We start from the raw sequence: 13,971 nt of genomic DNA, 5'->3' as shown, positions 1-13,971 counted from the left end.
TTCAGAAGAGTTGGAGCTACCGAAACAAACCCTACACACGTTACACAACCAGTGCCTGTGCTCACGTATTCTTGTTTGAACATTCCATCCGTGTTCTGTTCGAAATGGCTAATGAGGACGTTTCAAGTCAGTTATAATTTAGTTTCAGTATTTTAAAATGAGGATCTAGATTGATTTACAAATTTAATTAGGATAAGACTGCTTAGAACTGCAGTGGTCCTTTCTCTCTAACTCAAACTCAACATCAAACTGAAACACTGGCTCTTCTCGTATTGTTATGAAACGATGTTTTGTAAACATACGTTTGCTCTCGATTTTACAAATTTTTCTAAAGGTCTTTAGGTCAGAGTAGATACTATGCAGACCTCGTCGATGTTACCAAAGACTCAATGTGGACCATAGCATGGATTTTCATTTGTGCTCAATCTTTTATAGTACTCCTTAGCTTGACAGAAATAGGTCGTTTATCATCGTTTGAATGTGAAGAGCAGAATCATGTTCATATTTAAAAGTTTAGAAAGTTGAGAAAAGAGACTTGATTTAGATTAGAGAAAAATCGCGTCATCAAGATCAAGCTGATCATCCATTTTGTGATGAATCAAATTTAAAATTTGATAAAAGTTATGTTGAATGTACTAAGAACAATGATTGCCAGAGGTAGTCGCTCTTTGACTTTAACCTATTTTCTGAGGCCCAACTCTCATTTTGGTGACTTCATATCAACTTCAAGGAATACAAAAGGATCCATAGACATACTCAAATTCTCTTACTTGATTCAGAATGTTTGTACCATCACACCTGAGTCAGGTGTTGCAGGTATTTTACACCTTTACCAAGGTTTATTATCGTCAACATCTCAGATTTCTCCTCAACTTCATCCTGGCTTTCTCATCAACTCCCTAGCTTTCACCATCATTTGCTATCATTCCATTTTTCTCCTCTCACTACCACCTGTTTGTCCCTCTATTTTTTCCATGCCTGGGGTGGGTCCAGATGGCCGGTAATCACGAAATTACTAAGACAAAACTATCAAAGTATGAAAATATAGCTTACTTTGTTTTAGTTGGTAAGGCAGAACAAATAGAAAAGAGAGCTGGGTTGAGAGTTCCCATAGGCTTTATAAAATAGACTGGGTAAGCTTGGGACGAGGCAGAGCTGACATTGGAATGACCATCATTGCTATGGTCACCGTAGCCATACGTTTGTTTACCTCTAGAGATCCCTACAAAAATATACTCACTAACTCAATCCTCTCCGGGCCGGCTGGCACTTGGGGCGATGCGAGGGATCTCCACCTGGTCCTGTCCTTGGGGCCATCTCAGAGGACAGACCTCTCTGCTTTAGGCCCCTTTCCACAGTACGTCTCCAGGTCTCCTTGGGGCTATCTCAGAGGACAGACCTCTCTGCTTTAGGCCCATTTCCACAGTACGTCTCCAGGTCTCCTTGGGGCCATCTCAGAGGACAGACCTCTCTGCTTTAGGCCCCTTTCCACAGTACGTCTCCAGGTCTCTTTGGGGCCATCTCAGAGGACAGACCTCTCTGCTTTAGGCCCCTTTCCACAGTACGTCTCCAGGTCTCCTTGGGGCCATCTCAGAGGACAGACCTCTCTGCTTTAGGCCCCTTTCCACAGTATGTCTCCAGGTATCCTTGGGGCCATCTCAGGGACAGACCTCTCTGCTTTAGGCCCCTTTCCACAGTACGTCTCCAGGTCTCCTTGGGGCCATCTCAGAGGACAGACCTCTCTGCTTTAGGCCCCTTTCCACAGTACGTCTCCAGGTCTCCTTGGGGCCATCTCAGAGGACAGACCTCTCTGCTTTAGGCCCCTTTCCACAATACGTCTCCAGGTCTCCATGGGATGGCCTTGCTCCTCTTTCCTTGGAGTGTCCATCATAGGGCCTTCCTTGTCAGTGTTTCATCAGGTCTGCGACAGACATGGCCCAGTCATTGCCATCTCCTTTTAATGAGACTCTCCAAAGACTCCACCTCTGCTCTAGCTCCTATGTCCTCATTTGAGATTGTGTTCGGCCAGAATATCTTTAAGATTCGCCATAAACATCTGAGAGCAAAATACTCAAGACATTACTCTTAAAAATCTTGATTTTAGTGCTGGAATACAATCCCATTGCTCTCCAAATTTTTAAGGGTAGCAAATGTCTGGTTTGCCTTACTGATTCTGGTTTTGATCTATTCGTTGCAGTCACCATCTGTCGTCAGTTATGTGAATTCTTGAATATCTTCCAGAGGATTTCCATCAATAAGCACTGGATCTTTGTTTAATGTGTTGGTTCTCATGACTTGAGTCTTAATATTGTTTACTTTTTGTCCAAATGAACTTGCTGTTGTGTGTAAACTTTCAGTCTTCTGGCATATATCCTGACATCTATGGGAGAGTAATCCAAAGTCATCTGCATAATCTAAATCTTCAAGTGTTGATGTAAGACCCCATTGTATTTCTTGTTTATGTCCTTTGGTAGTGTCAATGGCCAAAGAAAATAAAATGGGTGAGAGGATACAACCTTGTTTGATTTCAGTGTTTACGGTAAATGGTTCTGTTAGATTTTTATTGTGAACAACTCTGCATTCGAAATTTTTGTAGAGACTTAATAATGTTAACCATTATCTGTGGAATGCCATAATGCCTAAGTATCTTCCAAAGACTTAATGAACACTATCGAAACCTTTTCAAAGTCGATAAATGGAATATACAGGGAGCTGGTCCACTCATTTGATTGTTCCAAAATTTGTCGAAGATCAAAATATAGACTTTTTAATATTAATTGTGTAATATCCACCAAATGTACTTAAAGCGCCTGGCTTTTATTTGGGCTCTCAGGCCAACAAGAACAGTTAACATGTCAGATGAGATATCACACCCAAACCTGCAAGGCCCTATTATTTAATTTTTTAATAGAAACAATGCTGTTACATGCCAGGTTCTCATTTTACACCTGACTTCGGTGATGGAATGTGATTAAAGAGTCTTTTTCAAGGACCCAATTTTGCACTGCCCAGAGTGTCACTCGAGTGAGTGCCATATCACAAGACTGCAAGGTCTCCAAAATAGCTTGGATCCCAAGTTGGATAAATGTAAAAGTAATCCTCAGTGGTGTTTCATCAACACTTAAGGTCAACAGTAGGGAATATTGAGCTTTAAAATTAAAGTTGAGCTATTATATAGCGCAATATCCACTAAATGTGCTCAAAGAGCTTTACAAGGGGTCCCTGGCCAACAGCAACACTTAACATGTAGGACGGAACATGACACCTGTTAGGTGATATACTTTTTTCGGACATATACAATGCTGTTAATGGCCAGGTACTCATTTTACACCTGAGTACAGTGAGAGAATGTGAGCTAAGAGCCTTTTCTAAAGACTCACCTATGCACCAAGCGAGGCTTGAACCCAGGACCTTCCAATCCTAGAGCGAGTGTCATACCACAAGACCACATAGCCGCACAAATATCAGTGACTTCTGTCCTCCATCAGCTTTCAAACCCCCCCCCCCCCCAGGTCCAACCAAAGGATGTCATCTATCTTTCTGCCTATCTTCTCCACGTCTCCAGTGGCCTTCACCTATTGCAATTTCCAAGTTGGATAATTCATTCCATTACATTAACAATGTTTTTCACATTCAATCCAAATCTGTAGGTATGAGGAAGCCATACAAGGACAGGCAGGATGTTTTCGATGTCAAAGATCTCAACTCCAAAGAGCCATTTTCACAATTCACTACCTGGTTTGAGGAAGCAAAATCAACCCCAGGGATAATTGAAGCAAATGCAATGGCACTGGCTACAGCTACGAGGTAAATTGTCGTATTATTTTAACTCACTCAACCCTAACACCGACTATACCCGTAGTTTACTTGAGTTACTTTCACCCCATGCCTATTTATTGCATTTTTATGAGACAAATTGTAGGCATAGTATCAAAGCTAATGTTTTTAGTTTTTACATGTTATTGATAGCTGAATAAAACTATGTATGTGCATACTCATTCTTAATACATTTTTTCCAATTTTGAAAAACAGCAAAATTCTCTAGGATTGAGTGAGTTAAAAATGAGTCAATAAAAAAAATGGAGATAAAGATAAAGGCAGTAAATCTGACTCATGAATGAACAACACAAAAAAGGGACGTTTTGGCCTAGTAAACACAAAAGACATATATATTTATATTAGATTGTCGTAATAATATAGGTGTAAATGTGTGTGTGTGTGTGTGTGTGTGCATGCGTGCAATGGAAGATATATATATATTTATATATATATATATATATATATATATAGATGGAGAGAGAGAGAGAGAGAGAGAGAGAGAGAGAGAGAGAGAGAGAGAGAGAGAGAGAGATGTCGTAATGATATCAAACTATATATATATATCTCAAGAATAAGGTTGGGGGAAGGGGGGCAGAGCTGCCAAGTGTTATGGAACTTCCGTGACAGCCACGGAAATACTGTGCTTGCCACAGACACGGAAATGTCCTAAAAAGCCACGGAAGTGGCGCTGGTCTCTTTCGTTGTGTTCTCTATGGTCATTCAATACACATTTTGTGTGTCTGATTAGTCCCATCAAAGTGTATGCAATTGATGTCGAATAATATTATGTTTATGTCAATGACCGATGCATTGTTATATACGAGGGCTCTTTCAGAAATAACCGAAAAATGCCCATTGCTCAGCAACCAGTGGAGATTTTTTAATTCTGTAAACGACATGATATTCCTTATTTCCTTACGGATATTCCCAGAAATTATGAAGTGCATCATTTTGCACAATGAATTTCTAGACGATTTTAAAGATGGCGGCCCACCTTGAAACTTGGTCAAAGGAGGAAATCAGAGCTGTCATACGGTTTTTGGACGCCAAAAGTCTGAATCCTACTGAAATTCATAAAGAACTTCAGAGTGTATATGGTGAGCATGTTATAAGCCGTACACAAGTCTATCACTGGTGTAATTTGTTTGAAGCCGGCCATTCCGACTTGACAGACAGGGAAGGGAGAGGGCGTTCGATAACTGCGACGTCAGAAGACAATGTGAAGCGAGTTGATGAACTTATTCGTCAAGACAGGAGGTTGAAACTTCATGAAATCGCAAGCAGTCTTGAAATTTCGGAAACTTCTACCTATAGAATTGTATTTGATGAACTTGGCTACAGAAAAGTCAGCGTAAGATGGGTTCCTAAGCAATTGACAGACAATCATAAAGAACAAAGATTGGACATCTGCAAGGAACTTTTGAGAAGAAGCAAGAGCTCATGCAGGGTTCACGGGCATACTGCCAACGCCGGCGGAGACTTTCTAGGGTACGATGTGACTTTTCTTGACAGCATAGTCACCGGTGATGAGACTTGGTTGCACCATTGCACCCCAGAAACAAAGCAAGATTCGATGACATGGAAACATCCATCCCCACCTGTCGCGAAGAAATTCAAAGTCATGTGGTCAGCAAAGAAAATAATGAAAACTGTTTTCTGGGACAGTCGTGGTGTTATTCTGTTCGAAACCTTACAACCTGGAGAAACAATCAATGCTGCAAGGTACTGCCAAACTTTTGACAAGCTTAGGGAGGCCATTCGCAGAAAGCGCCCAGGGCAGTTGACCAACGGGGTCATTCTGCAACACGACAACGCTACACCCCACACAGCACGAGTGACGCAAGGTTGGCTAGAGAAATATGGATGGGAGATTTTGCCACACCCACCACACAGTCCAGACCTCGCACCATCTGATTATCACCTCTTTGGGCCACTGAAACGTGAGCTGGCAGGAAAGCGCTTTGATGTCGATGAAGAGCTTGTTGACCATGTGCAGAAATGGCTACAAAACCTTGACGGAAATTTCTTCCGAGAGGGCATATATTCCATGGTGCGGCGTTGGCAGAAGTGTGTCGACAGACTTGGCTGTTACGTAGAGAAAGACAGACTTGGCTGTTACGTAGAGAAATGAAGGAGGGAACACGTGCAAGAATTTTGTTGATAGCATAAAAAACCCGGATTTTACAGGCATTTTTCGGTTAATTATGAAAGAGCCCTCGTACTTAGGGTCAATGACCCGAGATATCTGTAGTATTATTGTGTACTCTGGGGTCAATAACCAACTTATCAGTAGTATTATTATGACATAATAGTGACATTGTAGTGTGGACTACTCTCCCTATTTAATTTTCGCAGCAGTGTGTGTGTGTGTATGTATATATATATATATATATATATATATATATATATATATATATATATATATATATATGCAACCTTAGGTGTGTGTTTGGTAGAGTGAGTGTGGGGTTGGGGGGGGGGGGCCTTCAGGGCTAAATCCATCCATTCAATGCCTTGCTCTAAGACTGCCAGGGCCTGTGTCCTTTATTATTATTTGACCCCCCTTTTTAGTCTCTAATCAATCAATAAATGTTTACACATACTGTATCATTTGAGTACGTTTGTGTCATTACCACACAGACCGTCTATAACTGTAACTGTTATATATGAGAAAATAGGTATGAAATGATAGTTTTAAGTGTTCTTATATATGCGAATGTAGTTTTAAATTATATGCATGAGTTCATTAACAATTGTCTAGATGAAGTTTTCTGTAGGTCTCAATAGACTTTTATTGTTTTAGGTGACCATGAGTTACTTTTTCTTTGACAAATCCCTGTCTGCTAGGGTAAATTGTCTTATTATTTCAGGTGAGTTCCTTTTTAAGAAAATTAATTACTGTTGTCGAGGGTAAATTGTCTTATTATAATAAGAAGACAATTTACCCTCAAAACGAAAAACATTGAGTTACTTTTTTTACAATTCCCGTCTGCTAGGATAAATTGTCTTATTATTTTGGGTGCATCTGCTAGAAATTTGTTACCTTCCAACTCCGATCTGTAATACTGAGTTTAAAATCTGGGTGATTTTTATTGTGGACTGCAACCCATGCAGCGAAAGACTGAGTACATTGTGGGATAAACTTTGGCTCCTTGGACCTAATGGCTCTGTAGTACTACTGTTAAAAAAACCCAAAAAACTGTTCATTCCTAAGGGGAATTTTGTCTTAACCTTCTCCTTACCACATATAGGAAAATCATCACATTTGTTACGATACAACCAACATTTTTCTTATTTGAATTTCTCTTGTACATCATAAGAATTAAAGAAATTGAACAGTGTGTTTCAGAGCATGTTTTGCTAAATAAATTATTTATCGCAAGAACTTACTGCTATTGTGTTTGAGTGATAAAAAATCTATTTTTGTGTTAGTTGGGTGAGAAATTTTTGGGAAAATCCTGAAAACGGGTGGTAAGGAGAGAGTTAAGGGTCCATCTCAAGGGAAGAGTGGAATAACCAATGTGTTAGTTGTAGTGTTTTGTGAGGTGACCTTCTTAAGGCCACACAGCGTGTCAGGCAGTTAAACTTAGAATGTCTGGGTGGGGTACCCTACCTCCCATAGTGGGCAGGGAGGTACTTGCTGTGTCTTCTATATCCCTATACCTACATGTTTTCCACTTGCTTTCTGTCTTTGTCTTGGAATGAGATTACTTAGTTTTGTCCGGGCTCTGATCGGAGACCTTGGCTGGGAGGGAAACAGTCAAATGTATTGTTATAGTTTTGAGAGATGATATTTTTTTCCCCTTGTAAATCATCTCTCTGTTATGTACTGTTATTTTTAAAATTTTTAACATATGATTTGTACACATTTGAGTGTGTTCCTCTTAGTCAGTTCTTGTGCTGGTGCCTGGATGAGACTTAGGTGATCTCAAACTAAGTACGCTGATGGCGTGCTCTTGGAATGTGCATCTGTTCCCTATTTGAATCATTTCCCCTTTGTCTTACTTTTTCCTGAAGTCCTTGTAATTATACATCTCGATGTTTTTACTATCCAATCTTCTTCCTTTTTACTGGTGCTGATATGACCTAAATGTGTTTCAAGCGCCGTAAAACCCTTAAAAACAAACAAACTTAGAATGTATAAAAATAACGAGCTCTCATGCTCTTCTAGTTTCAATAATGTGAATAAGGAAGCCAAGAATATGCTGATTTAATGGATGGAGAGTCCTTTATTTATAATCACAATGGAGTCTTTTTATTCATTCAATAACATGTCATATCTGTCGGCTTCACTCTAAGTTTCGGGTCAAAATAACAAGTTCAAGGGAAACGATAAAAAAAACCCCAACAAAACAAGCATCAAATTATACAAGCAATAATGTTTACACAGTTGTCTCCCCTGATCTCAGATCATGATTATTATTAATATAGTATGATCAAGTTAATATGATCTTTTGTTAAAGATGATTATAGTTTTTTAAAGGGGGGAGTTGATTGTTTTGAGATGATTATTCAACAAATAGTTTTATAGACATTCTGACAAATTCATTGATCATCATTTTATTGTTGTTGTTGCTGTCAGAGATGGCGTTCCCTCTGTGAGAATGGTGTTGATGAAGGGTTTGAGTAAAGACGGCATTGATTTCTACACCAACTACCACAGTCAGAAGGCACAGAATTTGGTAAGTGCAATGAATGGACAATTGATGCTTCTGTTTAATGAACGGCCATGTGACCCTATTGTTGCTATTCATGGCCAACTGTTCACATTGATGCCCTTTTTACTATTATTTTGTAGTATGAGTGCGGGTTATTCAATTGAGCTTACAGTGCTTACACCTTTGAAAATTACATTATTTTAAATTTATTATAAACAGTTTAGTGGTTCAATCTTTACTCTAAAATTTAGAGAAAAAAAAAAAGTTTTTTTGTTTTTGTTTTGCTCCTGTCATCGTCCAATAATTGTGAATTTACGACTCATAATCACCTTAAGTACTTGCCTGTCACACAAGGCACTCAACCTCACAGATCCTGAGAGTCACTCATAATTTTAACTCAGCTTGAAAAAAATGTTTACTGTCTTCATGGGTTGCAAGTAATTCCTTCATCATTGGTTCAAAATATTCTGATTCGTACTCCCAAACAGGGCTAGTCGAAGCAGGTCAATATCCTGGGATGATTGTTTTCTTAAATTTTCCTGTTTTACTTTTGCTTTGTATCTGGCACTTTTATAGACACACCTCTTCAGATTTCTACCATGAACCGGTAATTTGTCACTCTATAGATGGAATGAATTTGACGTTGCACGGGTCTTTGTTATTTTTTTTCACCACCCATGTTTATAAGTAATTCTCACTAAGCTGTATTAACGTTTAAGGTTACACAGAGTTTTGTGTGTTGGTCCGTTATACTTCTGGATGGCAATGTTGTGAGCTTCTTAGCCAAGCGTATACTTTCCATTGTCATTGGTTGGTTGGTCTATGTTCATATTTGGTACATAACCAACACCTAACTATTTATACTACAGGAATTGTCTGAAGACTGAGTTGTTCCGTAAGACTTATTTTTTCATGTAGGAGATGTAGCCTAGAATTTGTGTTCTATATATGCATGCTTATTATGTTGTGTCATGAATTTTTTTACTATTTTTTGTTATTTTTTTCAATTTTTTTTTTTTAATTATGTAAAGCGCCACAGAGCACGATAATTTGGATATTTAGGCGCTATGTAATCTCTTTATTCATTTATCATTATTTATATATACAGATTTTTAAAAAGACAAAATTGGTCAAATTCAGATTTTCTCCTCCGGATTCGGTTTCTCTCACCAAAATTTTAAAGTAACAGTCATGCTATTTTTGTAGGAAAGGGCTTTGTGACCAAACTCAATGAGATGTTATCGATTTTAAAGTGTATTGAAAGGACAATTCATAGAAATAAGGATATAAATAATGCTTTTATGTTTTTGGTAGGTTTTTTTTCCGTAACTTTTTAATTTTGGACGGGAATTGTGCGGCTATGTGGTCTTGTGGTATGACACTCGCTTTCGGGTCAAAAGGACCTGGGTTCGAGCCTCATTCAGTGCATAGTTGAGTTCTTGGAAAAGGTGCTTTACTCACATTCTCTCACCGTACTTGGGTGTAAAATGAGTACCAGGCTGTTAACAGTGTTGTCTCTGTTGGAAAGAAATTGTAATATATATATGGTATTTTATCTCGTCCTACATGTTAAGTGTTGCTGTTAGCCAAGGACCCCTTGTAAGCGCTTTGAGCATGTTTTTTAGGTCATCTCAAATTAAGTACTTTGATAGTGTGTTCTTGGAATCTGCATCTGTTTCCTATTTGAGCCAATTCCTTTTCTTGGGTGCTTTAATAGTAATCTAGAGGTTTTTACTGTCCCATTTTCTTCCTTTTTACTGGCGCTGATATGACCTAAATGTGTTGTGAGCACCGTAAAATCGTTAAAAAACAACAACAAACACCTCTCTCTCTCTCTCTGTTTCTGGACTGTCGGCTGTAATTTTCACTAATTTTGATAATGTTCTGTTGGTTTTTATAGCATCAGGTAATCTCTGTATTCTGTACTTATAAGATGCTTTTGTATGGAAATGAAAAGTATTGTACAAATGTACATTATTATGGAAATTAAATGGATCTTTACTAGCTGATTGCCATGCGAATGGTTTGTTATTAAAACGTCGATCATTCCCTTACAGACCACCATCACATGCACAGGTAAAAGGCTGTGGTCCCAAACACGCTTGCATTACCTGCATTGAATTGAACCCACATATCGTACACATAGTTTCCTACCCTTCCTACCACACCATCACTCGACTATCTATATCTTTGAGCCTGGTACGCTTCATGCCTACATTCTCTCTTGAAATACTCTCAAAAGGGCAAAGAGGAAAAGGTATATCAATTTTTAAAAAAAAATCTTTTCTATTCTATTTTTTTTTTTCATGTTGTGGCTGTAGGATGAAAATCCTATTGTCTCCTTGCTGTTCTGGTGGTCTGTTGAGAACAACCAGAGTCGACAGGTAATCATAATATTTAAACTAAGGTACAGTTTAAATTTTTTCTGGATCCATGTCTGAATTTTGTCCTACATGGGATGAATTCCGACCATATCATGTCCAGACCTGCTTTTTATTCCGATTTATTTGGAATTTTAGATTTTTCATTGGATTTTGGCTAAAGACAGATTTTTCTATTCCTTTTCTTAAGATTTTAATATTATTTCTCTTCATTTTGTAAATATGTGGTTTATAAACTCTGCGAAAGAAAATCTTGAATATTTTTGATCTCATAAAATTGAGATATAAATCCATGCTGATGGTTTTCCTCAGATCCACAGAAATCTACGGTTTTAGAGTCGTAGGAGGAATTTTCTCCTTTTTAATAATGACATTTCCTTCAATCAAATGCAGTAGCAGTGTGAAACTTGATTTGTGATGGATCAAATAGTTGCAGTTTTCCCACTCTTCAGAAGTTAGCTAGTGTATCAATGATTGTTTATCATTTTAAAAGTGGGGTTAGTGCAGTAAAAATGGGGCGTAGAGGCAATCGTTCAAAATTGACCTCCTTTTTCACTATTTGTCGCCATCGGCGCTTATAAATGATAAACTGTCATTGCATTCAACATCTTCCAAAAAAAAATTAAAAAACCCAACTGATTTTTGTTTAGTTTTGCTACTTTTTAGAATTGAATAGCTTTTGTATTTTTAAAAAAAGTTTTTTTGTTTTTAATCATAAAAAAATCACCAATCTACGGTCTAATTCTCTAGTTTTCTCCCTGAAAATTCTGATTTTTTAAAGGATTTAATTCGGATTTTTTTGAGAACAGTAAAGCAGTTCTGTGTGATTTCTGGACAGTTCTGGGACATGGATCCAGGTGGCGTTAGGTCTTGCATATGATGCATCTTCTATCTCTTAATGTTCTTTCTTTTATCCAGGTGGAAAATCCTCAGTGTAGTTTAATGTTTTATTGGGAATCTCTCAACAAATCGGTAAGTATGGAGCTGTACATTTGAACAAAAATGAATCGGGGGGGGGGGGGGGGGGGGGGGGGGTTGTGATTAGTCCCTATTGGTCACAAGGATAGGGAGAAGTTGGGCTTTAATATATATACTAAAAAACAATTTTACCACACACGGCACTTGCTTGGTTAAAGTTGATTTGGTATTGTTTTATTTTTAATTTTATTTAGTCACCAGTTACACAGGGATTGCAAAATGTCAAATGTCTTATTAAAATATATTCCTTAAGTTATAAGCACTGCCTTCTTTCTTCTTCTTCTTCTTCTTCTTCTTCTTCTTCTTCTTCTTCTTCTTCTTCTTCTTCTTCTTCTTCTTCTTTTTCTTCTTCTTCTTTTTCTTCTTCTTCTTCTTCTTCTTCTTCTTCTTCTTCTTCTTCTTCTTCTTCTTCTTCTTCTTCTTCTTCTTCTTCTTCTTCTTCTTCTTCTTCTTCTTCTTCTTCTTCTGCTTCTTCTTCTTCTTCTTTTTCTTCTTCTTCATTTTCTTCTTCTTCATCTTCATTTTTATTATTACTATTATTATTATTATTGTTATTATTATCATCATCATCTTTGATGTTGTTTACGAATCTCTTTCTTCTGTTTGATGTCTTGATGATATTTGAATTGCTTCCCTCTTTTATAACATTGGGAAAATGGGTTGGATGTTTTCCTATGCGTTGACTGCCAGGGTTACGTAATTAGAAAATAATTGAAGTAATCAGGAAGGTTGTTTTTGCGCCACTCTTAAAATAAATGAAAAATAAAATTCCCTTCACTCATTCTAAATGGAAATTTGTCTTTCCAAGATAACGTAGTAACAATGGGAAGTTAAATGTAAGCTATAATTTAATTATGAAAACAGATAAAACGAATGTTTCGGGTTTCCCCTTTATCAACAGTATTCTTCAAGATAACCTAGCCAAATTATCAGTCGCAAAATGAGCAAGCAAGCGGGGCTAAATTATTGGTTCAGGGATAGAAATATGTAATCGTGGAATTTGATTTCTTTTTGCAGGTTCGGATAGAAGGGAAAGTGGAAAAACTTTCGCAAGAACAATCTGAGAATTATTTCCATTCCCGTCCCAGATCTAGTCAAATTGGAGCCTGTGTCAGTGAGAGACAGAGTTCAGCCATATCATCTAGAGAGGTAAATTTTATGTATCTAGAGAGGTAAATTTTATTATCTACAGAGGTAAATTTTATGTATCTAGAGAGGTAAATTTTATTATCTAGAGAGGTAAATTTTATGTATCTAGAGAGGTAAATTTTATCATCTAGAGAGGTAAATTTTATCATCTAGAGAGGTAAATTTTATGTATCTAGAGAGGTAAATTTTATTATCTAGAGAGGTAAATTTTATCATCTAGAGAGGTAAATTTTATCATCTAGAGAGGTAAATTTTATCATCTAGAGAGGTAAATTTTATGTATCTAGAGAGGTAAATTTTATCATCTAGAGAGGTAAATTTTATCATTTAGAGAGGTAAATTTTATCATCTAGAGAGGTAAATTTTATTATCTAGAGAGGTAAATGTTATCATCTAGAGAGGGACATTTTAAATAAAATCAAAAATGATGGTTTAGTCTTGATATTAAATCCCGTGTCTTAGAAAATAGTTATCTATTTAGATATTGGTCATTTTTTATGTCTATTTTATTATCAGGGAGTGACTAACAATTTAACTAACCGTACACAAGTGTTGTTAGTGTTAGATGTTTTTCTAACCTGACATTTTCTAACAGTTTTCAACAAGATAATTGTTGTTGTTATGATGATGATGATGATTATTATTATTATTATTATTATTATTATTATTATTATTATTATTATTATTATTATTATTATTATTATTATTGGTAGTAGTAGTATTAGTAGTAATGGTTTTAGTTTTAGTACAGACGAAGCCGGTATTTGGAATACTGCTTTATTGGAACAGCCAATTAATTGAAACGAATACCCGACCCTGTGATGATCTGATCTTGGTGGGTGTCCCTGATTCTACTTTCAAAAAGTTGTCGGGTCTGTGATTACTGTATGTGTTAGTATTGGTGTAAGCAATGTAAATGTTGCTGCTCGAAGCTCGAAGAAATAAATAACCATGTGAAATTGAATGTAAGCTTCAATTTTATATAC

At 37.1% G+C, this 13,971-nt stretch overlaps 1 protein-coding gene across 4 annotated transcripts in view; it reads left to right on the top strand.

Annotated features, from left to right (window-relative positions):
- Positions 1–13,971, top strand: part of LOC144959671 (pyridoxine-5'-phosphate oxidase-like) — a 16,067-nt gene continuing 2,096 nt past the window's right edge. The window contains exons 1-5 of one of the 4 annotated variants that reach the window (XM_078892348.1): positions 1–126; positions 3,651–3,807; positions 8,402–8,501; positions 11,777–11,830; positions 12,854–12,985. In XM_078892348.1, coding sequence (XP_078748474.1) covers positions 105–126; positions 3,651–3,807; positions 8,402–8,501; positions 11,777–11,830; positions 12,854–12,985 — 465 coding nt within the window. In that variant the 5' untranslated portion in view covers positions 1–104. The other 3 variants (XM_078892346.1, XM_078892345.1, XM_078892344.1) reach the window with 3 other exon arrangements.

This window comes from Berghia stephanieae, chromosome 14, assembly GCF_034508935.2.
Source record: "Berghia stephanieae isolate SIO BIC M18660-M18661 chromosome 14, UCSD_Bste_1.3, whole genome shotgun sequence".
Classification (NCBI taxonomy): domain Eukaryota; kingdom Metazoa; phylum Mollusca; class Gastropoda; order Nudibranchia; family Aeolidiidae; genus Berghia; species Berghia stephanieae.
Note: the sequence above shows the minus strand (reverse complement) of the source record. Positions and strands in the feature narration are given on the sequence as shown.